Here is a 27,290-nt window from a genome sequence, read left to right as displayed (position 1 = left end):
GACTGGGGCTGGGGGCCGGCGGGGATGACCCCGATGGTGACCTTGCCCCCGCCCTGTCATCTCCGCGCCCCCTAAAGGCGGCTGCTTCCCGCTGCGGGAAATAATGCATCCCCTTCCCGCCCCCGCGCCCACCCCGGCAGACACCTCTAAGGCATCCCCTCTGGAGCGAGGGAGGGGGCTTGGGGGAGAAGGGGCGCGGGGTCCCCCGAAAGGGGTGGGGGCCGCGTTGGGGCTGAGACAGGCGGGGTGGGGGTGGAGCCAGAGGGGGCAGGGCGGGGCGGGGCGGGCCGCGGGCCCCGCCCCTTCCCGGCGGTCGGGTCTTTAGCGCGGCGGGCGCACGTGTCGGGGGAGGCCCGGCGGCCGCGGCTGGGAGCGCACGGACGGCTGCGGGGCCGGCGCGATGCTGCGGGGCGAACCGCGCGGGCAGCGGGGCGGACACGGCCGGGCGGCGGGGCCGGGCAGCCTGCTGGCCTGGCTGATGCTGGCGTCCGCGGGCGCCGCGCCCTGCCCCGATGTCTGCTGCCCTCACGGCCCCTCGGGGCTGCGCTGCTCCCGGCCTGGGGCCCTGCAGAGCCTCCGCCGCCTGCCGGCCGCAGAGAACCTGACGGAGCTGTGAGTGTCCGGCGGGCGCAGGGGAGCGGGCGCGGGGGGCGCGGCAGCGGGGCGCGGGGGCAGGCGGGCGTAGCCGGGCCCCGAGGGCGCGCGCTCTCCTCTGGCCAGCGGGGTCCGGGGCGGGGCGTGAGACTGCACCTGGGCCTGCCTCTGCCCCCGTGGCTCCCCGACCGCCACGGCAGTGACCGTCTGGACGGTGCCTGGCGCAGCCGGGGCAAGGGAGCTGTCCGTGGACCCGGTTTGAGCCAGCCCCGCCGTCCCGAAGCAGCCTCTGGAGAGCAGACAGGAGGAGCCTGAGCTCTGGGTTGGCTAGCTGCGGGGAACCCCTCCGTTTGGCACCCCTACCGCCGCAGCCCCTTTCCAGGGGGAAGCCAGCCCCTACCCTGCTGCTGGCCATGACCAGGCAACACCAGCTCTGGCCTCTGGAACTGGGGATTGAACTGGAATAGGGAGGCGGTGGGGCGGAGGCACAGCGGGGCGGCTGAGCTCCCTCTTCCCGTTTGCACAGTCTCTTGTCCGCGATATCCCTTGATCTGGGGACTGAGGACGAGACTGCTGGCTTCTCTGCCCCCGCCCCATCTCCCTTTCCACCCTTATCCCCCTACTGGGGACAGAGAGCCAGGGCTCATGATGACAGACTCTCCTCTTTTCGGGGCCCCAACCTGGGAGAAATCGCCAGCATTTTGCAGTACTCTGACAACCTGCAGTCATTGGTTACAAAATACTGGAGTACTTGTTGGCAGCTGGGGAAACCTATGGGAGTATTCTGTGATAATTGGCCTAGAGGTACTCGAGCATCACAGGGCGATGCCTGGAAAATGCTTGAGTATTCTGTGTAGTTGATGGGACCAGCAAGACTTCTAGAAGAGGGGAGGGACTGCTAGAAAAATCCTTGTTCTGCGGCCTGGGGCTTAGAGGGTGGGCAAGGAGCTGGCCTCAGGCGCGACGGTGATGGGTTGGAAGGCGTCCGAGGTGGGAACCATCACTGTCTGGAAGTTACTCGAGCAGACTGTGATAATTGGCAGCGAGGTCCTCCCGTATCTCGTGGTAATTAACGGGAAGGTCCTCCATCTCTCTCTTTAATGGCCCTAGGGAGACCAGAAGGAGAGGAGATGGCCTTGTCTGGGTCTGGGCTAAGGCTCTGCAGGAGGGGAGGGGCTGCTGTGCCCAGTCCTGTCCCCTCAGCCCCCTGCACCTTCACTCCAGGGCCTAGGCTCCAGAATGTTCCCGTCATAGCTCTTGTCCCTGTTCCCTTACCCAGTGGGCCCAGCCCCCCTTGAGGTGGGGGCATGGGCAGGCTAGGCTGGGGACCAGGAGCCATGCAGGGTGGGGTGCTGAGCGGACCTGCTGGGCGAGGCAGCGGCCTGACCCCCAGCCTCCGCCTGCCCGTCCCCTCCTCCTCCCTCACCCGCAGAGCTAACGAGGAGATAATGGACTCGAAAAGACAGATTGATGATGAATCCAAACGAATGAGGCAGCTTTGAGTGTGCTGCCGGACAGCTTGGTCACGGCGGCTGCCGCCACCCCTCCCTGGTCCCTCCAGCTCTAGACTCGGTGAGCCGAGTTACAGGAGAGTGCTCCCTAGGACTGGGGGAAGGCTGCCTGGCTGGTGCAGCTGGGGTCCCCCCCGCTGGGAAGTAGGGGGAGGGGGAGAGGTCACGCAGCTTGCGTCCCCCCCTTCCCCTGGTCCAGCCAGGGAAGGGGAGAAGCGTGAGGGGAGAGTTCTGAGAAGATGCAGTGAGTCAAAGGCCCCTGGCAAGTGTGCGTGTGTACATGTCTGTGTGTGCAAGGGGTGGGGGGGTTCGCTGACGTGCCACAGCAGGGCACCCCAGTTCTCAGGAACTCCATGGCGTGCCAGATCCCGAAGCTGGGCAGGCCCCAGGGCGGCGGCAGCCTCGTCCCTGCACACCTGTCCTTCTGTCCCAGCCCCGGCCTGGCTTTCTGTGGTGCTCTGTCCTGATCTCTTTGTGTCTCTCTGTCTCCCTGTCCTTATCTGTCTGTCCCCGGGCCTGACTCTCTCTCTCTCTCTGCTAGTCTCTTCCTGCTCGTTGTCTCTTTCTCCGCGTCTCTGGTTCACCACCTGTGTTTTCATGCCCCCCTCGAGCCTTCCCATCATTGTCTTGCCCTGTGAGCCGCCTGTCTGTGCCTCTTCACCACCCCTGTCCCTTCTCCAGCCGCCCAATGCCCTTGTCCCCCTTCTCAGGTCCCTCTTGGGGCAGGGAGGGGCTCAAGGGGTCCTCTGACAGCCTCCGTGCCTCTTGTTTGCTCTGCTGAAGGGTGGGGGCAGTCGGAGCTGCTGCCTGAGCGTGGGGAGGGACTGTGGCTTTGAGGGAGGGGTGTGTGCGCGCGCACGCACGCGGGCACGTGGGTGAACGAGGGAGCAAGGGTGCAGCGGTGTGGTCAGCCCAGATGGGGAGTGTGTGTTTGGGAACACACAGATTCACATGCCCACGGGGTTCCCTCTGTGCTGCGGGGCCATAGTGAGCCTCGGTCTCTGTGAAGCGGGAGTCCCAGCGTGACCCCCATTTCTGAGCACGAAGAGGAGAGGCCTTGGGCAGGAAAGCAGACCCCTAAGCTGAGAATGGGGTTCTGTGTGTTTGTGAACGTGGGGCCACTGCTGTACACGAGAGACCGACGCATACCTGTGTCGGGCATGACAGTGGGAGCGTGCCGACAGGCCTGCCTCTGTGTCCATGCATGTACCAGGGCTCCTGTGGACACGCGCGAGGTGGTGTGTGTGTGTGTGTGTGCCCGTGTGTGCACACACGAGGGGTGGAGTGTGTCTGCATGCTGGTGAGGACACATACACATGTGTGTCCATGTATCTGTATGTGCACGGGTCGCGTGTGACCGGTGCGTGTGTGCAGCTGTGCGTGTCTGAGTGCACGCACCTGCGTTTGCGGTGCCGAGGGAGGCAGGCAGGTGGGCGTGGGAACTTGAGGGTGGACCTGGGCCCCTGTGACCCCCACCCCCTCTCCCCACAGCCACATCGAGAACCAAGTGCATCTGCAGCGTCTGGAGGCCGTTCACCTGCGGGGCCTGGGGGAGCTTCGAGACCTGTGAGGGGCTGTCGGTGTGGGGTCCGCGCAGGGCCGGGGGACCAGTGACTCGGAGGCCGAGAGCGGAGGGACTGGAGGAGACCAGAAAGCTCAGGGGTCTCTGGGGTCCAAGGCAGCCGGGGAGCCTGTAGGGGGGTGGGAGGTCCAGGGCTCACACTGGGGGTTGGGGGCTGGTGTGGGCGGAGGGGGGGGGCCCCGAGGAGCAAAGGGCCTGTGGGCTGACCCTGCTGCGCCCTCCCAGCACCATCGTGAAGAGTGGACTCCGCTCCGTGGCACCCGACGCCTTCCGTTTCACTCCTCGGCTCAGTCGCCTGTGAGTGGCCAGCCCTGGGCGGTGGGGGGGACCCCAGATGGGTGACTGCTGGGATTGTGCCCCACCCCCCAGCTGCTGTGAAGAAGGCCCCGACCTGGTCAGGGACGTGGCCTCACCCATTCCCCTGGGGCTTCTCCGCAGCTTCAGGGATGCTGGTGATCTGGGACCCCACCCCCCCACCCTACCACCCCCCTAAACCCCAAGCCCCACCCCCACCCCCATCAGCCGCGGCGTCCGTGTCCCTTGCTCCCACACTTCATGCCACAGGGATGCGTCTCAGGGGCGTCTGCCCCGTTTTTCTTCCCGGAGTTCAGACACACCTGTCCAAAGGGCGTCAGGGGCAGGAGCGTGCCCCAAGTTCTGGCTGGGGACGCCACCTCCCACCCCCTCCTGGCCCCCGGGGGGAGCCTGGGAGCTGGGCCATCAGATCGGCCGCCAGTCACCCTACCCACCCCCGGGAGTCACAGCTGCCCCTCTGTAGGCGGCGGGCGGGGGCGGCAGCGGGCAGGAGACGGAGACTCTTGGAGTCCCTCGCAGCCCCTCTCTGGCCTCTGGGGCCAGCAGTTCAGTTCCTCCTTCTTACCATGGCAGACAGACAGACAGACAGCAGGGTCCTGGGGTCCTCTAAAGTCTCGGCTGTGTCTGGTGATGTTGCAACAGAGAAAAGGTGACGTTAGGCGCCTCCCTCATGACAAAGTGGGGCTTCGGTTAGGAATGCGAACCCGTGAGACGTCGCATACTCACGTCCCTGAGTCTTGGCAGCCAGCGCGGCGAGAGGGAGCAGCAGCCCATTTTACAGATGAGGGCTCTGAGACTCCCGGAGGGGACGCTGTACCGCCACACCGAGCTGTGTCTGGTGCTGGCCTGGGCATTCTGTCCGATCCCTGGGGGCCCCGGGGTCTCTGAGGCGGGGGCAGCTGCGGAAGTCCTCTGAGATCCGCGCCACCATCCCCTATTCCTCTGGCCCGTCTGGGCTCTGTGGGGAGGGGAGCACAGATGGAGGCCCTTCCCCCAGCTGGGGTCTCAGCACTTTGCCAGCTGGGGCCAGGGTAGGGGGGAGAGGAGAGCAGGCTGTTCCCTGAGACCCCCTCCCTGGGTTCTGGGGGGGTTAAGTGGAGTTAACTCTCGCGGTCCCAGCAAGAAGAAAGGGACTCCAAGAGCCTAACGTGTCCCCACCCCAGTGCCTCCTTGGCTGGTCCTAGTTGCCAGGGTTGGGGGGACTGGGGGGAGGGTGAGATGTCAGCTTCCCGTGGCTCCTCCCTCCCTCCCTCTCCCTGGGTCAGAGCAAGGTCGGTGGCTCAAGGCGGCCGTCTCTATCTCAACTCCCACAGGAATCTCTCCTTCAACGCTTTGGAGTCTCTCTCCTGGAAAGCCGTGCAGGGCCTCCCCCTGCAGGAGCTGTGAGTGTGGGCCTTCTCGGGGGGCCAGAGCTGTGTGTGCGTCGTGCGCGGGCGTGTGGATCTCTGCTTGTAGGGGCGGCGGTGGGTGGGGTTGCTCTTTGGGGACTCTGTCCACGCCCGTGACCCCATCCGAGACTGTTAGGCCCACTGGAGGGGCGTCCCGCCCTGGGGGCGGCCAGGTTGTGGGGGGAGAGCTGGGTGGCCAAGGCTGAATGCGCTGGGCGGGGGGGCCGCGCCATTCCCTATGCCGGGGTGCGCGGCTGCCCGTGTCGCCCGCACCCCACGCACACACCTGTCTTCCTGAGGAGCCTGCTGGGGTAAAGGAATCCATGTAGCCCCCAGCCGGCTCCTGGGCTTTCTGGATTCTATTTCTTGTAATAACGTCTTGTTCCTGGGGTGCTCGAGAGGCCCCTTGCCCCTGTCGCCCGTCCTTCACCTCCGGATCTGCCAGCCTGGGGTCTGCCCACACTCCCTTGTACCTGCTACTTCGTTCTCTGGGGCTCCATAAGCCTGACCCTGGCCCGGTCCCTGACTCTCTTGGTGTCCCCTGTACCCACAGGGTCCTGTTGGGGAACCCTCTGCACTGCACATGTGCCGTGCACTGGCTGCTGCGCTGGGAGGAGGAGGGACTGGGTGGCGTGCTCGGACAGAAGCTGCAGTGCCCCGGGCAGGGGCCGCTGGCCCTCTTGTCCAATGCCAGCTGCGGTAGGTGCCGAGGCTGCATAAGGGGTGGGGAGGAGCCACAGGCCTGCGGAGGGAGCCCTGCGCAGGAGCCTGGGGAACAGACACGGGCGAGAGCTGGGGGTGCTGAAGGTTGGGGGGCTCTGGGTGTCACCAGGAGGGGCTCAGGGCCACTGAGGCAGGTGGGGGAGGAGGCACCACCCTGGGGGAGGGCTCAGAGACCACTCCCTGATCTAACGTCCCTTGGCCATCCCCGGGCTGCCAGGCGTGCCCGTGCTGAAGGTCCAGATGCCCAACACCTCCGTGGACGTGGGGGATGATGTGTCGCTGCAGTGCCTGGTGGAGGGGCGGGACCTAGAGGGGGCCGGCTGGGTCCTGACTGAGCTGGAGGAACTGGCCACAGTGACGGTGAGAAGCCCTTCGCTGCCCTGTCCGTCCACTCCCCCTCTCCCTGGGAGACGCTTGGACAGGACGCAGGGGACAAAGACAGGGAAAGAGAGACAGTGAGGAAGAAGCACGTAAGGGAGGGACAGATGCGCTTCGACCCACGGGGCTCAGGCTTGTTCTGTGGGGCCGGCAAACACCTGCCCTCACGATGGGCACTGGCCCAGCGGGGACCCCAGGAACATGGTGTCTGCTGCCGGAGAGACAGTCCCTGGACCCCCAGACCATCCCTCCCAATCACTGGTTTTCTAGGCAAGGGAACAGGCCTGGGGGTCTGAACGGCGCTTGTGGTCCTGCATCCAGGGCGTCCCCAGGGGTCTTCCCATCATCGTCTGGAGATGCTGGAAGCAGATCCTCTTGTGTGTGTGATGAGCTCGTTAGTAAAGAAAGTCCCGGTCCAGGTCCAGCTTTCTCACTAATGAGTTTTTGGACTGACTTTCGGAAAATCTGTCTACACTTTGGTTTTCTTACCTGTCAGCTGAGGAGGTGGACGTGATGACCTTTGATGTCTCCACTGCCTCTGGCCACGGCTGCTATCTTGGTTTTGCAGACGTGTCTTTGGCTCTTTGTGCTCAAGCGGGCGGTGGCAGCCCCGAGTAGCCCCAGCTGTCTCCGGCCTCGTTGACAAGGTCACCAGAGGCCAACAGAAGGTGACGCCCACCCAACGACCTGGCCCCCAGTGGGTGGACACACAGGGTCCGGCCCCTTGGAGGAGCCAGGCCAGGGGTTCACTTTGGGAGGGGCTGTACCCCCAGGATGGCTGGAGGCCCTCGGGACTGTATTGAAGGAAGAGGAGCCACTGGGGCCAGGGAAGCAGGCGCAGTGGTGGGGGGGGGGCCAGAGCCACCGAGCAGAGCCACAAGAGTGAGTGACGGAAAGGTGACAAGGTAGAGTCAAGAGGTCGGCCGTGACCACCAGTGGGGAGACCTTAGCTCAGCTGTTTTGGGAAAGTCCGGGGTTTTGCTTTTCTCTTTGGGAGGTTTCCATGTTTGCTATCACTTCTGTTTTCTAGCAACTTCCTATAGAAAAGTCACACCCAACTGGGTTGAGGGGGGGGAAGGGCACCCGCAGGAGGCCGGAGGGTGGTGGAGCAGCTCATAGGGCTGATTCCATGGGCTGCCCAGCACCCACAGGGATTTGGGGGAGGGGGGCCCTCAGACAGAAGCTTGGAGCAGGGCCCGGCTTCCCCCTGGAGGAGGCTGGAACCGAGAGCCTGGTCAGGGTGAGGGAGCTGTTCCCCATCTTCAGCCTTCCACTCCAGGGGAGGTCCGGGGGAAACGTCTCCTCCCCCAGCACTGAGTCGAAGGGACTCCGCATTTCTGAAATTTCCAGACAAATGAGGCTGGTCCACCGCTCCATGGCCTTCCGTCATTGTGATGGAAGTAGCTTTCTAACACGTGAAAGGATCATTTTGTCTACCTGCGTGGCTTACAAGGCAAGAAAGCCATGGTTCAGCAAGATTAGGAATTGTCCCGAGGTCACGTAGCTGGCATGCGTTCCCCGTTTCCTAGGAAGACAGCCTGAACCTGATCCAGTGTTCCCACGGTGATTCAGAGTCCCGTCACTGCCCAGTCACTGCCTCTAGCTTCAGGCTCTGCGTTTATCTGCCAGAGGGGGTCGGGGCGCTGTGGCCACTTCTGCCTGCTGCCCTGGTCTCTCTGGGCCTGAAACTGCCAGCACCACGCGTAGAGCAAGAATGACTCGTGCCTGTTGGGTCCTTGGCCTTCTGGACATCGGCCGAGCTGCTGGGACGGTGGTCCCCGTTCAGCGTAGTCCGCTCCTGTTTTGAGGCTACGGGTCATGTTCTTGATTTTTTCGGCTCATTAAATCAATGTTCCAGGAGATAGTCTGCGCACGCGCTCTAAAGAAGGGCCCTTTCTCGGCTGTGTTCTGTCTTCTCCCTCCTCCCTTCCCCGTTGCCTCCACCCCTCCTCTCTTCTCCATCCGAGCCGGAGCCGCAGGGATGCCCCCAGGACAGCGGCTCTAGCCCCTGCCTCCATACCCAAGCCTGCCCCGCCCTTCCTCATTTACTCTTCTCTTTCCCGACCCAGCAATCTGGGGGCCCGCCATCCCTGGGGCTGACCCTGGCCAACGTCACCAGCGACCTCAATAGGAAGAATGTGACGTGCTGGGCAGAGAATGACATGGGCCGGGCCGAAGTCTCCGTGCAGGTCAACGTCTCCTGTGAGTCCCAGTGACCGCCCCCCCCACCCCGTCTTCCCTGGAAAGAGGCTCTGAGGGTCGGGGCTGGAGGATGGGGCTGGGATAGGTATCTATCTCCCGAGCGGCTCCCGCCCAGCTGTTTCCAGATTCCCATGAAAACCCGATCCTGTGGGGGAAGTCCCGAGGACTCGTCAAGGCCAGAGGGATGGGGATGGATTTCTTTCTGGCCCCCTGCCCAAGTCCTGCTACCTGAGGCCCTCGGCTCTGGCTGCCCAGCTGTTCTCACTGCGTTGCTCCCTGCCCGACCCGTCGGAGCCATTTTGCTGTCCCTCCGAGCTTTACAAGAGCAAATTCCCCTCCTGAGCGCTCCTCTAGGCTCACTGCCTAATTTCCCTAGTCTGCCAACAAATTACTTTATTTTTTTTTTTTTTTGAAGAGTTTATGTATTTATTTGACAGACAGAGAACACTAGTAGGCAGAGAGGCAGGCAGGGGAGGGGAGGGGGAAGCAGGCTCTCTGCTGAGCAGAGTCCGATGGGGGGCTCCATCCCAGGACCCTGGGATCATGACCTGAGCTGAAGGCAGAGGCTTAACCCACTGAGCCACCCAGATGCGCCTCAACAAATTACTTTAGATCATGTACGTTACACAACTTTTCTTCTTTAGTTGTAAAATCTAGCATAGATGTGTGAACACTGACACTTTATACAATCATTGTTCTTTGGCTCTTTCAAACACACGCACTCCCTTTCCCCACCCTTTTTCTCTGTACCGACCTGACTTCCGGGATAGCTGTTTCCTTGCTTTTAAAAAATAATTGTACGCACGTGTGCTCCCCTGTCAGTATGGCTTAGTTTTCCCTGTTCTTATACATTATAGAGACGGACCCTCCAGCAAGTTCTGTTCTGGGCTTAGTTTCTTCTATGCAACATTGTATTTGTAAGAGTCACCCCCCCACTCCCCCCATGCTGGGAGCATCTCTTGCTCATTGGGTCCTTCCCTGCTGAGTAGGGCCCCCAGGGCAACATCTGTGTATCTATTATCAAGAAGCTTTTGCTGGGGCGCCTGGGTGGCTCAGTGGGTTAAAGCATCTGCCTTTAGCTCAGGTCATGATCCCAGGGTCCTGGGATTGAGCCCTGCATCGGGCTCTCTGCTCAGCGGGGAGCCTGCTTCCCCCTCTCTCTCTCTGCCTCTCTGCCTGCTTGTGATCTCTGTCAAACAAATAAATAAAATCTTAAAAAAAAAAAAAAAAAAAGAAGAAGCTTTTGCTTTCCCCAGGTTGGGTCTATTTCAAACCCATATTTTTTTTCCAAAAGCATTTTTTTTCTTCAAGATTTTATTTATTTGTCAGAAAGCGAGAGAGAATGAGCAGCGGGGAGAGGCAGAGGGAGAAGCAGGTTGCCCACTGAGCGGGGAGCCTGATGCCCGATGCGGGGCTCGATCCCAAGACCCGGGGACCGTGACCTGAGCCAAAGGCAGGCGCCCCTTTTTGAAAGCGTTTTAACTACGTGTTTTTTGCTTGTTTGATGTTTCGGCCCTCTCCCCACTACTTAAGCTTAACTGCCCTTCATTTTTCTGGACCCTTATCCAAAAGACCACATGTTTCGTTTCCGTGGCCGGGACCCCGCTTGCTGGGGGCTGTCACTCCCGGCCACCTAAAAGCTCTCCAAGCCTGTGAGCTGTGTGCACCCGCTGCTCGGTTTACTTGCGATTTCCTGGCAGCTTTCCTCAGGAGCTCCCTCCCTGTGCACTTCGTCAGGCCGGTGGCCAGTTTCCCTTCGGCCGCCGCCTGATTTCTGGCTGTGCCCCGCCCCCCAACCCCCTGACTTGTCAGGTAGACGCCAGGTCCCCTCCGGCTGCTCCCTGACCTCCGGCTGTCCCTCTCTCTGGTCCGTAGTCCCCGCCAGCGTGCAGCTGCACAGGCCGGTGGAGCTCCACCACTGGTGCATCCCCTTCTCGGTGGACGGGCAGCCGGCGCCCGCCCTGCGCTGGCTCTTCAATGGCTCCGTGCTCAACGAGACCAGCTTCATCTTCACCGAGTTCCTGGAGCCCGCGGCCAACGAGACCGTGCGGCACGGGTGCCTGCGCCTCAACCAGCCCACCCACGTCAACAACGGCAACTACACGCTGCTGGCCACCAACCCGTCCGGCCAGGCGGCCGCCTCCGTCCTGGCCGCCTTCATGGACAACCCTTTCGAGTTCAACCCTGAGGACCCCATTCCCGGTGCAAGGGCCACCCCAAGCCCGGCACACGACCCTCCTCCCCGGGGCCCCCTCGCTGCTGTGGTCCTGACCGCAGCTGGAGTGCCTGGTCCTGGGCGGAAAAGAGCCTGGGGTTCTGGAGTCCTGCTCTGCGCTGACCTCCCTGCCCTGCCTCCGCCGAGCCCTGGGAGCCCTGAAGCCCCGGGCTGCCCCCCCTCCCTGGGCTGGCCGAGGACAGGGCGGTGCACCAGCGCGTAGGTGCCGCGGGAGAAGGGCCCGGGGCCTCTCCTCCTTGAGGCCCGGCCGCCCCACCCCCTCCACCCCACGCCCCGTCCCAGGAAGGGATGAGTCCGGGGCGGGGGGAATGGGAGAGGGAAGCCTCACGGCTCTCCGGCCGCCATCTGACCGCTTTCTCTCCTCCCCCTACCGCAGTCTCCTTCTCGCCAGTGGGTGAGTAGCCCGGGCAAGAGGGCAGGCAGGTTCTGTCCGGTCCCTGAAGCCGAGGCCCGGGCAGGGGGCTCAGCGGGGGTGGGGGTGGGAGCTGCTGCAGGAGACACCATGTGTGTTGAGCCCACTCTCCGCCCTGTGTCCCCACAGACACGAACAGCACCTCCGGAGACCCCGTGGAGAAGAAAGATGAAACCCCTTTCGGGGTAAGCGTGAGACGGGGGAGCTTGCCTCCGCCCGGGGATCGGGAGGCCGGGCTCGCGGCTTGGTGACAGTCATTTCTGGTCAGAGTCTGGCGGTCTGACCCCGAGGCCCGGGGCCCCAGGGGAGGAGGAGGCTGTTCGGGGGGCTCCGACACAGGATGGGGAGCTGTTTGTCTGGGGGCTCTCTGAGGGAGTGGGCGAAGCTCTAAGTGCCCCCGCCCGCAGGTCTCAGTGGCGGTGGGCCTGGCCGTCTTTGCCTGCCTCTTCCTTTCCACGCTCTTCCTGGTGCTCAACAGATGTGGACAGAGGAACAAGTTCGGGGTTGGCCGTGAGTAGGGGTGCGGCAGCGGGCTGTGTGCACGTCTGTCCTGCTGGCTTTGTTTGTCCCTGGCTCTCCCTGACCCCGGCCTCCGTGTGGGGGGCTTGGACACGGTGGAGAGTTAGGGGGTGTGTGTCAGGGTGGACGAGGGCCGGGCCGCGGCATGTGTGGGGGTGCGCGGGCCTGTCGGGCCGCGGTGGGGAGAGCGTCAGGAGGCGGCTGCTAATTGGCGGCTGGACTGTAGTCAAACACTAAGTGGGTCTGGGAGGTCTGAGCTCGGCGGGGGTGGGGGGGAGTTCTTTGGTGGCCCCACAGGGCCTGGGGTTGGACAGGAGCCAAACAGAGAGAGTGCCTCCCCTTCCCCTGCTGGCTTCCTCTCTCCCCTGCCTCACCCCTGCAGGGTCTGGGCTGGGGTTGCCTGGTGCCCTGCACCCCGACAGCGGCCAGCGTGTGCACCTGGGGTGTGACCCCTCCATAAGGCTGTGTCGTTCCCCCAGGCGCCGCCGTTCTGGCTCCAGAGGACGGATTGGCCATGTCTCTGCACTTTATGACTTTAGGGGGCAGCTCCTTGTCCCCCACTGAGGGCAAAGGTTCAGGGCTCCAAGGACACATCATCGAGAACCCACAGTACTTCAGTGATGCCTGTGAGGAGCTCTCCTGGGTCAAGGGGGGGGGCTGGGTGTGCGTGTGCGTATGCGTGTGCGTATGCGTGTGCGTGTGCATGTGTGTAGAAGCCCCGTACCCTCCCCTTTGGCTGCCCCGGGCCCGAAGCAGCATCTCTCCCATCCCCCATCCCCATGTACACCACAGCACGGGACTTTGGGGAATGTACGAAGCCTTATGGTCAGCCCCTGCTGGCCCGTCCTTCTGGACGCGGCGGGGCTCCGGTCTGACCCCGCACACCCCCCCGCAGGTGTTCATCACATCAAACGCCAGGACATCGTGCTCAAGTGGGAGCTGGGCGAGGGCGCCTTCGGGAAGGTCTTCCTTGCCGAGTGCCACAACCTGCTGCCAGAGCAGGACAAGATGCTGGTGGCTGTCAAGGTAAGACCCTGTCCCCGAGTTCCCACAGGCCTGAACCCCACGTCCCGGAGCATCATCGTTCCAGGGCCGGGAGCTCAGGCTGGGGCGTGGGCTGCGGGCTGCGGCCCTCGGGTGTACGCAGGGGAGGGGCACCCCCCTCCTCCGCTCCCCACACTCAGTCCTGCGGGCCGGTGTCCAGGCGCTGAAGGAGGTGTCCGAGAGCGCGAGGCAGGACTTCCAGCGGGAGGCGCAGCTGCTGACCGTGCTGCAGCACCGGCACATCGTGCGCTTCTTCGGGGTCTGCACCGAGGGCCGCCCGCTGCTCATGGTCTTTGAGTACATGCGCCACGGCGACCTCAACCGCTTCCTCCGGTAGGAGCGCCCGTCCCGAGCCCCTTCCCTACAAGGGCACCCCGGTTGTCTGTCAGGCCGAGGGGCGACCCTCGACAGAGCAGGAAAGCCCACCCCTGTCCCCGAGGAGCTCCGAGGTGGACATGTGAATGCGGGGCTGTCTGCGCACGGGATGGGGCGGTGTGGGGGTGGCACAAGCAGAAGTCAGGGCACGACAGGCCGGCAGCTTGCAGGGGTGTGTTTGCATGCACAGGGGCGGGTGGGGGGTGCGCGGAAGCCAGGCCTGTGGGGGTGACAGAGAGAGCTACAGCGACAGCAACAGCCGGTCCCAGGGCTCCTGCCGCCTTCCAGGCGCTCTGCTCCTACCCGGAACCGTGGCTGCGCGCACACCAGTGTATCTGGACGAGAGCGTAGATAGAGGCCTTCTTCAGAGTCTCCAAGCGTACGTGGGACTTTATACCTGCAGAAAGTCACTAAAAATTCATTTCTTTGGCTTTGGACAGAACTACTCTGATATGTTTACTCATGTGTGCCATGGTTTTAATAGCTTCAAGAAATGTGCCCATTTCACAGATGAGGTGTAAGCGGCTTGCCCAGGGCACCCAGTGGGGAGTATGGCCCTGGGTGGAGCCTTGCTCTCAGTCCCTGACTGTGATGGTCACATGTGCCCTCTGTTGAGTCCTTGGATAAACACGCTCCCTTCCCCAGGATGGCGTGCGGTGACCTGTGAGGCGGGGAGGGGGAGGGCCGGGCTTGCACTCAGCTGTGACGTCCTAGCTGAGCCAAGAGCTTTCCTCCCTGGCCTCAGTTTCCCTGCCAGTCAGAGGGACAGTGGAGGGCTGTGGTTCTGGGTGAGAAAGCACTGTGTGTCTGTTCAGCTGATGGTCGTGATTTGGTTTCCAAACGCCCCCTTGGGAGTGAAGGGTCTTCCACTCGATCAGGCTTGGGGGAGACTCCAGAGCAGAAGCTTACCCTGTGGGCGAGGAGGGTGAGGAGCAGGAGGGAGGTGATGAGTGTGGAGGTGGATGGGCTCAGGAGACTGGAGTCAACGGGAGGCCGGCTAGGAGCTCCGGCTCACCAGACACCGTGTGGGCTCCGTGCGGAGTGCTGGGGACGCAGGCCAGGGACGGGCCACCATCTGGGGCCCCGGCTGTGGGAATAGTGGCTCTCAGTGCTGGGGGGAGCACAGGGAACCAAAGGAGAGAACCGTGAAGACTCCTAGATGAGTCTGGAAGACATTCCCTAGGAGCCCGTCTGTTCTGCCTCTGGGCCTTTGTTCTTAGAGTTCGCGCTGCATGGTAAGCCAGGTCTCCTGTGTCTCTGACCCTTTTCAATGGCTTACTCCCCTCTTTTCTTCAGGGTTTGAGTCTCAGTTTAAATGTCTCTTCCTCCAAGAAGTCTCCCCTGATTTCTTCCATCCCTGGCCTGAGTGATCAGGTGCCCCTGTTGATCTCTATCCTACTCTCCACGGTAGCTGTGGTGACGGGCACACTGGGGTGTTTAGTAAGCCCCTGCCAGACAGAAGGAAGAAACAGATGAGGAGTAAGTTGGCCTGTGGGAAGGGGCAGTCCCGACAAAGCCATTGGCTCGGGCTGGGGTCAGAAGAAGGACTATCTGGGGAATGGAGCTGAGTGACCAGGGACTGATCCCGAGTGGCGGCTGTGGGAGGTGGAAGGCGTCCTGGAGACCTTCGGCAGGAAGAAGAACCCCACGGGAGGCTGAATATTGACAGCAAAGTTGAGAGAGACTAGAGGACCCCCAGGTTTCAGGCTCGGAGCCTGAGGGGGGAAGCGTCCCTTCACAGAGGCAGGGGCAGACCTGGGGGTAGAGGGTGAGCATCTGTAGGGCCCTGTGCCAGGCGTCTGTGGGCAACAGATACAGGCCCGTGGGCGGCTGGCTGCTGGGCTCTGAGTTCACAAGGGCTGCCTTGTGGGGGGGGTGGCGTCCTGAACGTGGGAAGTGTGGGCCATGGTGGAGGCTCCGGAGGTGGGCACACCTGGCGACCCCCTCCCAAACCCTCCGGACACCTGCCTCTCTGTTCCTTCTTCCATTCTCGGAGTCCTCCCCCCCACCCCCCGCCCACCCCAGCTCCCCGGTTCCGGGTCCTCAGCTTCCTGAGGGCTCTCCCCGCCTCCCAGCCCGCTCCCTCTCCCTCACTCTTCTCGGCAGGTCCCACGGGCCGGACGCCAAGTTGCTGGCTGGCGGGGAGGACGTGGCTCCGGGGCCCCTGGGCCTGGGGCAGCTGCTGGCCGTGGCGAGCCAGGTCGCGGCGGGGATGGTGTACCTGGCCAGTCTGCACTTCGTGCATCGGGACCTGGCCACACGCAACTGTCTGGTGGGCCAAGGCCTTGTGGTCAAGATCGGGGACTTCGGCATGAGCAGGGACATCTACAGCACGGACTATTACCGCGTAAGGGTCTCTGGTGTCCCCCGCCTTGGGCGCCGGCGCACCCTTCTCTTCCTGGGCGCGTGGGGGCCCAGGCTGCCTGTCTCTGGACTCAAACCCCGTCTTACCGCCTGGGCCACACAGGAGGGTGTCTCCGCGCTCCGGGGAGGCACAGAGAGGACTCCCTCGCTTAGCCTCCGACCCCCAGAGCCCCTTCCATTCATCTTTAAGGACCCACGGGCTGGGGTGGGTGGGTAGCTACCGGGGCGCGGCGCCTCGCGGGGCTGGGGAGCGGGTGCGGGGCACAGCGGGGCGCACCCAGCCCCCGTGGTGACGCAGCGCCCTCCGCAGGTGGGGGGCCGCACCATGCTGCCCATCCGCTGGATGCCGCCGGAGAGCCTGCTCTACCGCAAGTTCACCACCGAGAGCGACGTGTGGAGCTTCGGCGTGGTGCTCTGGGAGATCTTCACCTACGGCAAGCAGCCCTGGTACCAGCTCTCCAACACCGAGGTCAGCGCCGCCGCCGCCCCCGGCCCTGCCTGCCCGGTCCCCGTGCCCCCACCCTGCGGCCGCCCGCAAGCCGGGGGCCTCCTCCACACACACACCGCACCCCCCCCAGTCCCTCTTCCCGCTCCCTCGGATTCCTGCCTCCTAGCCCAGGCCCAGCTGGCTCCTGGGGGAGCCTCAGAGCACTTTACAGATGGAGCCCAGACCCCCGTCCTCAGCTGTGTTTTATGGACGCAGCAGGCATCATCAGGGAGGAAGGGAGAGGCGTGGGCGAGGGGCAGGCGCTGGAGGGCCTGACACTGCAGCAGGAAGGCTGGAGGTCAGACCGCAGGAAGGACAGGCCGCCCCCCTCCGCCCTCCGGCCGGGCTGGGCCAGAGCAGGCCCCAGGTGTTCTGCCTCCCAGAGCAGCCTCCCGCCCCCCTCCTTGGCCCGCAGCTGTCAGTCTCCATTTCTCCTAATGCAGTCCGCTCCCTGGAGGCTGTTGGGGCGGGGGAGAGGGTTATAGATTTTAATTTTCTCAAGCACGGAGAGAGGGAATGGAATTAGTGCTGCCCATAACCCAAGTCCTTTAATGGGGAGGGAGGGAGGCGGGGAGAGACTCCAGGCTGCGCCACCCACCCCCCAGCCGCCGTCGCTCCTTCTGTGGCGCGCTTAGCTGCTCTAACAGTCCTTCCTGGAGTCTGACTCGGGTCTTTCCTGCTGCAGTTTCTGTTCAGAAGTGCTAGGTCCCCCCCGAAGGGTACCTACAGAAGCCAAAAGGAACTGGGGTTGCCCTCTACCTTAAATGGCCCGCCAGCCAGTCCCCAGGGCCTTTGCCTGCAGGCCCGCACTCCTTACCTCTGGCTCTCGGAGCTGGGAGCTCGAGCCCCTGCCCCTTCCTCACATCACCTGTCAGGTCTCCTGAGGGCCTGATTCCGGCCCAGCCTTCCCAGCCTACATAGCCTTAACCCTTCCCGCTGACCAGCGTCCGGGTGGAAAGGAATCTTGGGGCTCCCTGCCTCCTTTTAGATTATTCGTAGCCAGGAGTCCCAGCCGTCTGTGGGACCCTCCTGGAGAGCCTCCGGGAGGCCAGGGCCGGGGTGGGGGGCGGCTGCGCTGGCCTCTGGCCCCTGCTCCAGCGCCCGGTGCCCTGTTCTCTCTCCCTCCGGTGGCCCCAGGCGATTGAGTGCATCACGCAGGGGAGGGAGCTGGAGCGGCCCCGGGCCTGCCCCCCAGAGGTCTACGCCATTATGCGGGGCTGCTGGCAGCGGGAGCCCCAGCAGCGCCACAGCATCAAGGACGTGCACGCCCGGCTCCAAGCCTTGGCCCAGGCGCCTCCGGTCTACTTGGACGTCCTGGGCTAGGTGGCCAGCCCGGGGCCTGTGCAGCCCGAAGCCTGGGGTCTGCCCCCCGCATGACCCCTGCCACTGCCAGCAGCCCCAGGGTGACCTCGAAACTTCTAACTCACCCTCAGCATGCCAGAGGGGACAAGTGGGGTCTGGGGCGGCTGCTCCTGCTCCTCTGGGCAGGGTCTGTCATAGCAATTATATTTATTATCCCTTGGCCGCGTGTCTCTTGCCAGTTCTTGTGATGACGTCACTCTGGGGGTGGATTGAGCCTCAGGTGGGGACACTCCTCCTGCCGCTCGTTCCCCGCTGCGGTGGTCCTACTCCCGGTAGCTGTCGCCGCCAGCGGTGGCAAACCCTCCTGGGCCCGGGGCCACTGTGTCCGGGAGGTGGTGGAGTGGCCTCGGGGCGGGCTCCCCAAGCCCCCGGCCCGAATCGGCCGTGCTCAGGAAGGCTCTTGCTGGAGCGGGAGGGACAGAAGCTCGCCGTCGTGTGGACAGGACGGAGGCATCGCTGGGGAGGGTCTTCCTCGTGTTTGTCCCCACGGAGCAGAGCAGGCGCATGTAGACCATGATGGGAGAGAGGGAGATGGGCGTGCGCGTGTGTGACACGTGTGTGCGGGTGTGTGTGCAGGAGTGCGGCAGGGTGGGAAAGGAGCAGGGTGAAGCAACACTGAGGGAGGCAGGACACGTGTTGCTTCCCCTCGTCCCTCTTCCTGGCTCTGAGGGCTCTGAGCCCAGCACCTGGGGGCCGGCGCCTGGGCAAAGCGGCTGTTTCCTGAGGACACAGGCCTCTCCCTGTCCCATTCTGCCCAAGGAGGAGGAGGGCTCTCCCTTCCTCTCTGCCCGTTGGAACACCACTGGCCTTACTGCGTGGCCCCAGGCTTCTGTAGGCTCCGAGGCTGGCGGAGGTCCTCCCCGCCCCGCCCCCGTCTTCCTCACCAGGAGCCCGGGGGGAGCGGCCCCCCCAACTCTGGGCCCAATCATCCGCTCAGCTCCCGCAATAACCCGCGCTCCCCATGGCTCCTCAGGGCTGATGTCGCGGCTGTCTCATGTCCCTGGGCGCCCAGCTCCCCGCCCCAGTGATTCAATCTGGGTCTTATCACCCCGAGGCCTAGCCCGATGGTGTCTGCCTCTTGTCCAGGCTGGTTAGTGCTAATGGAGGTCTGACCCAGGGCTGCAGGCTGATTGATGGGGTGGGGGGTCTGGTCCCTGAGGGCCAAGTTCACAGGCCCTCCGTCCTCTTCTGACCTGGGAGGGGTGAGGCGGTGCGGCCTCTCCCGGTGAGGGGGGCTTGCTGCAGGTGGAGGAAGGGGGAGGGGGACAAAGCGGCGGGAGAGACAAGGTCAGCGACCAGAGCCGATAGGTGGGGCCGCAAAGCCGCGGAGAGAGACGATGCAGAGACACGGGCCGGACCCACAGACGTGGAGACACGCAGAGAGACTGTGCGGGGGCTGTGGGGACAGAGGAGAGAGCATGACGGACACCGACGGACAGACGGGGGGGATGAGTGGTGGACACAGACACGGGCCTGCCGGGCAGCTGAGTCCGAGCGCGTCCCGGAGAGCCGCGCCGGAGTCCTCACCCGAGCTCCGTCTGTGGGCTCCGTCCTCCAGCCGCTCCTCAGGGCTGAGGAGGGGGCGGCAGACTGGGAGGCTCCGTGGGTGGAGGCTGGGGGGGCCCCTCCCTGAGCAGGATTTGGGCCATCCCTGAAGCAGAGGGGACGCAGGTCAGGCAGTAGAAGGGAGCTGCCAGGGCAAGTGCATCCTGTCCAAGGTGGAGAGCGTCAGGGCATGAGAAGACCTCCAGCCCTCAGCCGGCGCTGTTGCTGGAGAAGCGGGGCAGGTACAGTGAGGGCTTCTGGGAACCAAGTCCAGCCGGCGAGGGGAATGGTCTGCGACAGCGTGGGAGAGGGGACAGGAACAGGAGCTGCAGCCGGTCACTCAGATCCTTCAGGTGACCTGAGCCCAGGGCCTCGTCCCACTTGGTGAGGAGGGGGCTGGCTTGCCCCCACACGGCCAGTTTCATGGCATAAGAGCCCCCCTTCACTGGCGTGCAGGCGACCAGGTCTCACGGGCAGGCGCACACGCTCACGTGACACGGCCCCGACCCCTCGCTGTAGCTGTCGGGCTCCGCCGCGGTTATGGTGCCCCGCTCCACCCCACCCTCCCTGCTAATTACCGCGTGGCTGTGCCAAGTCCATTAGCTGCCCCCCGCCCCACGCACACCAGGGCTCAGCCCCAGCTGACAGGGGACCCTGAGGACCCTACAGGGAGCTCGGACAGGGACAACAGCCTGAGGCTGTGGGGAGCAGACATCTGGGTCCCCTAGACCCACTGTAAGCCCCACCCTGAGAAAAACCTGCGTGGACTGGAAGACGGGCTCAGACCTGGCGGCGGGCTCTGCACACATGCTCAGTGTGGAGGGGAGCGCCCAGAACTCTCTTCTTAAGGAGGGTGTTGCCAGCTTCTCCCAGCTCCGGAGAGAGAAGCCAGTGGGACTCCCGCAGGGCCACCCCAGTGCGGAGATGGGCTCACTGAAGGACCCAGGGGTCCGAGCCCGCTGGACCCCCTCAGCCTTCGCAAGCAACCTCTGCCTCCTTCCTGCCGTGCTCCCGCAGGGGCTGGGTTCCTGACAGGAGACAGAGGAGCCGGGACTCTGTTCTGGTTTCCAGGAACAGTGTGGGCAGATGGCTGGGCAGCCTTGGCGGGGGGTGTCCTGACCTGCATCGCTATGAACCCCCAAGTTAAGGGAGACCCCAGAGAGTAGCCCAGACTCCGGAGGCCCTGGGTTGTCCGAGTCTCAGCTGGAGAGATCCTGTCTTGCCCAATTCCTACAGGGGCCTTGGACAGGCTGCCCAGCGAAGGAGGGGACGGTGGTCCTTGGAGGAGGAGGACCCAGGAATCCCGACCTCTCAGCTGACCATCCCGGCCATGCAGCCCCCACTCCCAGAGGCTGCGAGCCTCAGCTCTGATCGAGTGTTTGGCCGCTCCAGCCCCGGGGCGGTGGGGAAAGAGGGACCTGGAGCCAGGAGGGACAGAGGCAGGAGGAGCCCGTGGAGAGGCCGAGAGGGAGAGAGGGATGCGGAGTCCAGAGTCACGAAGAGAAATGCTGTGCCCCATCTGCATCGCGGGGAAGAAAAGGGACGGGACCTGCGAGCGGGAGCAGAGCCCAGGCGGGGTTGTGCTGGAGCCCTGTCCCCCGTCCAGCCCGTCCCCTGCGACATGGGGGCCCTTCCTCTTCCTCCAGGACCAGGCTCCCTGGAGATGAAGCTTCTAGACTCTGGAGCCAGAGTGACAGGTTCCGTGCTTGGCAGCTGTGTGATGGTGGACAAGGCCCTCAGCCTCTCTGTCGCGCCTTGTCCTTGGCTCCAGAATGGGGGGTGGGGGGGAGGAGTGGGGAGCAGTGACAGCCACTCACAGGGCCATTCGGAGGCTTCAGCAAGTCCTGTGTGTGTGTCCCTTCCAGCGGGGACTGGACGTTCCAGGCACAAGGCGGCCTCATTGCTCTGTCTCCTCCTTTGCGTGCCCTCCGTCCCGGCCTGGCCCTGGTCTTTGGGGATGGGGCAGGACAGGCTGGCAGGAGCGGTGTGTGGGGACAGTGCTCACAGAAGAGGTGTCTTGCCTGGTCCCAACCAGCCCTCCAGCTGCAGAGCAGACTTGGCTGGTTGTGGGGCGTAGGAGGCGAGGAAGGGGCTTCATCCTCCCTCTGAACCCCTGTAGCCTGCAGGGCTGGGGAGGTAAAGGCCTGAGCAACCCCCACTGACTGACCCCGTCAACTCCCGTTCCTTGATTTTCCCCAGGGAAAACTCCCTTCTCCATCACCTCCTCCAGGCAGCCCTCCGGGATTAGACAGGGATCTGGGTACCCCAGTAGGGTGCTTCTGAGGTCACGAATCCTCACACACTCAAGCCAGGCCTCCAACGTATCCATCCGGGTGGCAGGAACATACTGCAGAGGCTTCCTGTGTCTCATCCCCGTGGCCTCCCGCTCCTGAGTGTCAGGAAGTCCTCTTTGCTGTCTACCCTCTTGCTTCCCACCTGGATCTGAAGGGGTTACTTGGCTCCAGGCGTGCCCACTGCAGGTCCCAGCTGCCTGGGCCTGTGGTCAGAGCTAATGCAGGCAAGAGTCGGAGGACAAGAGGGGATAAAGTTATTAGCATCTTCGTCTTTGAGGGATATCGATTGTCAGGTCTCCAGGCTCACTTGGCCTTATAACGGGGCTCACGGGGGTGTTGGGGGGACTCAGAAAAATCTCATGGAGCCCCCAGCCATATCCTGAGCGGGAGCTGAGGTGCCTGCGTCTTCCCTGAGGGAGACTCGTAGAGACACAGTGTAGGACTGTGCGGAGGAGACGACTGAGGGCCAGGAGCAGACTGGGCGACACGGGCTTTGCTTGCATGTGAGTGTGACGCAGAGAGAAAAAGAGCGACGGGGGGTGGCGAAGTTGAGCTGGAGAGATTCAAGGGGGCCGCCCAGAGAGCAGGAGACAGGGCCCTCTCTGAAGCTCAAGGACAGGCCAGTCGGGGTCCCATGGCGGAGGCCAGGCCCCCTCCACGAACACTGGGATGTTCCGGGACACCTTGCTGCCTGGATCCGGGCAGCCTCCCCTGCTCCTGGGAACCAGGTGCCGCTGGCGTGGTGCTGGGTGGTGCCCCACGGGGGAGCCTGTCAGCCCCGTCTCACCCCCCGTGTGTCTGGTTTGGGGTTCACGTGGGACAGTCTCTGGGAGGAGGCGTGCGTGGATTTCGTTCTCCGCACACAGCTGTGCTCGCTCCTCTTCTCCAGGTGGAATCAGGAAGGATGGGAGCGGGGGAAGCGGCTCCGGGGTCTGGCTGCCCGCCTCGCCCAGGCTTTGCCGCCCTGGGCCGGCCCCCGGGGGGTGGGCGCTGGCACAGGTGTGGTGTGCTGGGGCCAGGACGCCCGCCCTCCCTTCCTTCCTTCCTCGGGATGCCTTCCTGCCTCTCTTCTTCCCTTTACCCTCGGAAGCCCGGAGGAGGGAGAGGGAGCGGCTGGTTGGGCCGGGGGTCAGACTCATTCCTTCTGCCCCAGAGGAACTGGCTTCCCCTGCGCTGGGCTGGGAGAGGAGGTAATTAATGACAGCGAGGCGGGGGGGGGAGCATTCAGGGCTAATGTTGGTATTAATCAGGAGCTGGTCCCCAGCGAGGGATAGCGTTCAGCTGGGGCAGTGTGTGTGTGTGTGTGTGTGTCCACACGCACACGTCTGGGGGGCACCAGGAGCCCTGGACTCATGCCGTCAGCCTCTCTCCCTCTCCATAGTGCCCCTCCCTTGTCCTTGCTTAGTGGAAGTTCCTCCTGCTATCTGTCCTCCGACCTCCTGCGGGCATCCTGATGGAGGGCCAGGATCCCTCCCCAAGTCCAAGTCCACCCCCTAAGCCCTCCCGCGCCCTTACTGCCGGCCGGTGCATTAGGTGATTCCTGAGGCTGCCGGCCCTGCTAATTGCCTCTCATACCTCTCTCATCACCAGGGCGGCCCCCCACCAATTCCATTAGCCCCCCCTCTCTCCCCTGATAGCCCCTAAATCAGCCCCAATTATTCACAGGAGGGGGTCTGGGCTGAGCTGTGATTACAGCTCCAGTGGGGGGGGGTGAGGGACGGGAACTGGAGTGGGCAGGGCTGGGAGGGGTGAGGTGGTGGGGGCCGGCAGGGCAGGGACAGGGACGCCAGGCGAGAAGGTGGGCAACCAGGCTTGTAGCTCCTTTTCCAGGGTCCCTTGCCCACACCTGAAGACCCAGGAGGGTAAGGGAGGGGCCGGGTGGGCACGAGCCCTGTGGGTGGGCTGCGCCGGCCAGCGTCTTCAGCATCGCGGCCAAGCGCGGAGACAGGCTTGGGGAGCAGCGAGGAGGCTCTGACCTTCTGAGCTTTCCTTTTCTTCTTTTTAAGATTTTATTTTTTTATTCAACACAGAGTTCACAAGTAGGCAGAGAGGCAGGCAGAGAGAGAGGAGGAAGCAGGCTCCCCGATGAGCAGAGAGCCCGATGCGGGGCTCGATCCCAGGACCCTGAGATCATGACCTGAGCCAAAGGCAGAAGCTTAACCCACTGAACCACCCAGATGCCCCTGGGTTTTCCCTTGAGGCTCTCTCTGCCTGCCCCTGTCCTACCTGTGCTGGCCACCACGTGGGCTGTTTGGGGCCAGGGGCCCCTCCCTCCATCTGTCTGTGCATCTGGGCCTGTGGGGCACCCAGCCTGCTGAGATGAGCTGTGTGCTCGGGGGGCCCAGAGCCCAGCCTGCTGCACCGCTGGCCGCCACATCAGGACCCTCTCTCCAGCCCTCTCCGACTCCCTGGACACAGCCGCCTCTAGGGCTCCTCTGCAAGGCCTTCCCCCCCCAGAGGGATGAGCACCCCCACTCTGCGTCCCCCATCGGTGCGGTGGCCTCCTCCCACTGTCCCTGCTTCCACTGTGCTCCCACAACGCACGGTCACTCTTTTAAAGCTAGAACAGGAGCGTGACCCTCTTCTGTCCAAAATCCCCTCGAGGCTCCCCATTTCCTAGACACTCCAGCCGCCCTAGCACAGCTGACAGGGCCCCGTGGGATCCGAGCCCTCCACTCCCCCGACAGCACACGGTCCCAGTCTCCTCGCTGGTCTCTGCACCTGGCACGTGCTCTGGCCTCAGCGCCTCTGTGGCCTGGAACGCCCTCCCTGCGGAGAGCTGTGTGGTCCCTCTTCCTCTCCTCTAGGTCCTCCCCTGGAGGTTCCTGTTCAGCGAGGGCTTCCCTGACCCCCTTTCTAAAACCAGGACCCCCAGCACTCCATGCCCCTCTCCTGCGTCGACAGCCTGTTTGTGACAGCACAGAGGTCACGGGACGCATCACGATTTTACGGATTTGTCTTCTCCCCACCAGCCCCACAGTTAGGCCGCAAGCTCCATCTTTCCCTCCACGTCCAGGCAGAGGCTTTGCTCTGCTTTGTTCACAGCCGTCGTCCCCATGCCATGCGACAGTAGCGGCTCTACAAACCTTCGGTCCACGAATGAACGAACAATCGCGTCGCAACTAGCACGTGGGCTCTTGAGAACCGGGGACTTGACTTCTCGGCTAATGCAAGGTTCTAGACGAGTGCCGGGTTGTCAGTAGGGTCTGTCCCATAAAAGCGGCCGCCACCATCATCGTCAGCGTCGTCTCCTCTGCGTCCTGGGCCCAAGCGCAAGAGCCTGCTTGTTGAACGGAAGAATGGAGGAGGCGGGCGCTGGAGCCCGGTTTGTGGGTTCACGCCCCATGCGGGGTACAGAGACTGAAAAGAAGAAAAAGAAAAGAAAAGAAAAGAAAAAAGAACGCGGGCCTTGGACCCCTTGTCCGCTCTCGGGAGGCAGGAGGAGGACCTCCATCGGCCGGGCCGCAGGGCTGGGCCCAGAAGCTGAGGCGCAGGCGGCCCCGGGGCTTGGAGGCTCAGGAGCTCCGACCCCGCGCCGGCTCCGGATCCCGCGGGCGGTCTCGGCCCGTCCCCGTCCCCGAAACCCCCAGAGTCCCGGCGGCCAGTCGCCCGCGGGCCCTGCTCCGCGGCGAGCCCGCCTCTCCCTCTGCCTCCCCCTCCGCGGCTCCCCCTGCTCACGCTCTCGCTCAGTCGCCCCCAAATGAATGCATTTTAAAAGCTTTTTGGGGGAAAACAAAAAAGGAACACGGGCTCGATGAGGCAAGTTTAAGGTTCACACGCGCGGGTGGGGAAGGAGGGAGAGGCCGGACAGGGTCCCAGAGAGCGCGCCAGGGCGCCGAACCGAACCTGGAGGGCGGGGAAGGCGGGCTCAGGTCCGAGCGGAGCGCAGGTCCCCCCCTGGCCCCTAGGGGGCGGTGCATCGGGAGCCTTTCCAGGCCCCTCTGGCCTCAGGGAAGCTCCTCCTCTATGGTCTTGGGCCTTCGGACGGAGCCGTGCGTCGGTCTCTGCTGCCCCCTGCTGGAGCCCTCCGGTCCGCCAGCCGCAGACGCGTCCCGCGCCGCTCCTCGCGCTCCGGAGCCGGCCCCGCCCGCGAGCCCGGCCGGCGGCCCCGCGCTCCGCGCTCGCCCGTCTCGCGCGGGCAGGAGCCTCTCGGGCGGAGACCGGGCGCCACACACGGCTTTGACCCCGGACCGGAAGCCGGGACGCCGCTCGGGTTCGTCCCGGGCAAGCCCACAGACCCCCCCGAAGGAGCCGCGGGGCAGGGGCGCCTGGCGGGCTCGGAGCGCGTGCCTGCCCGTCGCGGGGCCCCGGGTTCGAGCCGCACGCGGGGCCGCTCGCGGGGGACCGGGGCAGCGCGTCCGGGCGGACTCGGGCGCAGACGTTCCGAGCGGCTTCCCGCGCGGCCAGCGGGAGGCGGTGCGGCGGGCCTCGGTGACCCCCCAGGCGCCTGCGGGGAGCGAAGCCCGCCGCGAGCGAGCAGCGCACAGGCCGGCCGCGCGGACCCCGCGACCCCCGGTTCCGCGGCTGCAGGGCGGGGCGGGGCGGTCGCGCGCGGGGGGCGGGGCTGCGGCTGGACGTGCGAAGGTCACCGGGAGTTCGACGGCGCGGAAAACTAATTAGATTTATTTATTGTGGGGGCGCCGGGGGCTCCGTGGTTGGGCGTCTGCCTCCGCCTCGGGCCGCGATCCCGCAGTCCGGGGATCGAGCCCCGCGTCCGGCTCCCTGCTCGGCGGGGAGCCTGCTTCCCCCTCCGCCTCTCCCCTGCTTGTGCTGCCTCTCGCAGCGTCTGTCAAATGAATAAATAAAATCTTTCTTGGGCCGCTTGCGTGGCGCGGTGGGTTGGGCGACCGCCTTTGGCTCGGGTCGTGATCCTGGAGGCCCGGGATCGAGCCCCACGGCGGGCTCCCGGCTCCGTGCGGACTCCGCTTCTCCCCTCTCATTCCCCCTCTCACTCACTCTCTCTGTCAAATGAATACACAAATCTTGAAAATATATTTATTTTAGAGCGAGAACGCGGGGCGGGGGGTGGAGGGAGAGAGACTCCGGAGCAGACTCACGGCGGACGCGGGCTCCAGCCCCCCGCGCCGGGCCGGCCTGCGTGGAAATCAGGAGTCAGAGGCCGGGCGGAGCCACCCAGGCGCCTGGCGGGGCCGGGAGGTTTTGTGGAAATCATGGGACTGAGGCGTCCGGCCCGCTGGGTCCGTGGCGCGCGCAACCCGGCCTCGGGGTGGCGACGTGGAGCCCCGCTTCGCGGCGGAGCTTACTTTTGAAAAGCTACTCTGAAGTGGAGGATACACAGGGTCACCCACTGGTCCAAGTTCATCAAACTAAGACACCACACCAAGTGAACGCGCCAGCCAAAACCACAAACACTGGGAGTCCACTTCTGCCACCGGGAGTAGTAGAATCCATGGACACAGAAAGAGGGACAGACAGGAGTGGGGGCGGGGACGGGGACGAGGAGGAGGAGGAGGAGGAGGAGGAGGAGGAGGAGGAGGAGTGGGGCGCTGCTGTTTCCTGGAGACAGAGTTCGAGTTTGGGGTGATGGAAACGTTATGAAGATGGATGGTGGTTGCACGGGGTGGAGGTACTTATGCCACCGAACTGCGCTCTTTAAAATGGTTAAAGTCGGGGCGCCTGGGGGGCTCAGGGGGTTAAGCCGCTGCCTTCGGCTCAGGTCATGATCTCAGGGTTCTGGGATCGAGCCCCGCATCGGGCTCTCTGCTCAGCGGGGAGCCTGCTTCCTCCTCTCCCTCTGCCTGACTCTCCGCCTACTTGTGATCTCTGTCTGTCAAATAAATAAAATCTTTAAAAAAAAATAACTTGTTAAAATGGTTAAAGTGGTAAATTTTGTTACATAGATTACATAGATTTTGGCATAATTAAAAAAAATTTTAAAGATTGCATTTATCTGACAGAGACAGCAAGAGAGGGAGCACAAGCAGGGGGAGCGGGAGAG

General features: G+C 63.9%; 1 protein-coding gene across 1 annotated transcript; it reads left to right on the top strand.

Annotated features, from left to right (window-relative positions):
• Positions 1-337: 337 nt before the first annotated feature.
• On the top strand, positions 338-17,652 carry NTRK1 (neurotrophic receptor tyrosine kinase 1). The gene is made up of 17 exons (XM_045086710.1): positions 338-612; positions 3,597-3,671; positions 3,913-3,984; positions 5,316-5,384; positions 5,944-6,089; positions 6,331-6,473; positions 8,561-8,693; positions 10,569-10,895; positions 11,306-11,323; positions 11,471-11,526; positions 11,749-11,851; positions 12,340-12,486; positions 12,756-12,886; positions 13,065-13,237; positions 15,386-15,626; positions 15,954-16,112; positions 17,268-17,652. Exons 1-17 carry the CDS (start codon positions 401-403, stop codon positions 17,451-17,453), a joined length of 2,391 nt encoding a protein of 796 aa, XP_044942645.1. The 5' UTR covers positions 338-400; the 3' UTR covers positions 17,454-17,652.
• Positions 17,653-27,290: the final 9,638 nt, after the last annotated feature.

Source organism: Mustela putorius, unplaced genomic scaffold (assembly GCF_011764305.1).
Source record: "Mustela putorius furo isolate JIRA1106 unplaced genomic scaffold, ASM1176430v1.1 tig00000997_pilon_pilon_pilon, whole genome shotgun sequence".
Lineage (NCBI taxonomy): Eukaryota > Metazoa > Chordata > Mammalia > Carnivora > Mustelidae > Mustela > Mustela putorius.
Note: the sequence above shows the minus strand (reverse complement) of the source record. Positions and strands in the feature narration are given on the sequence as shown.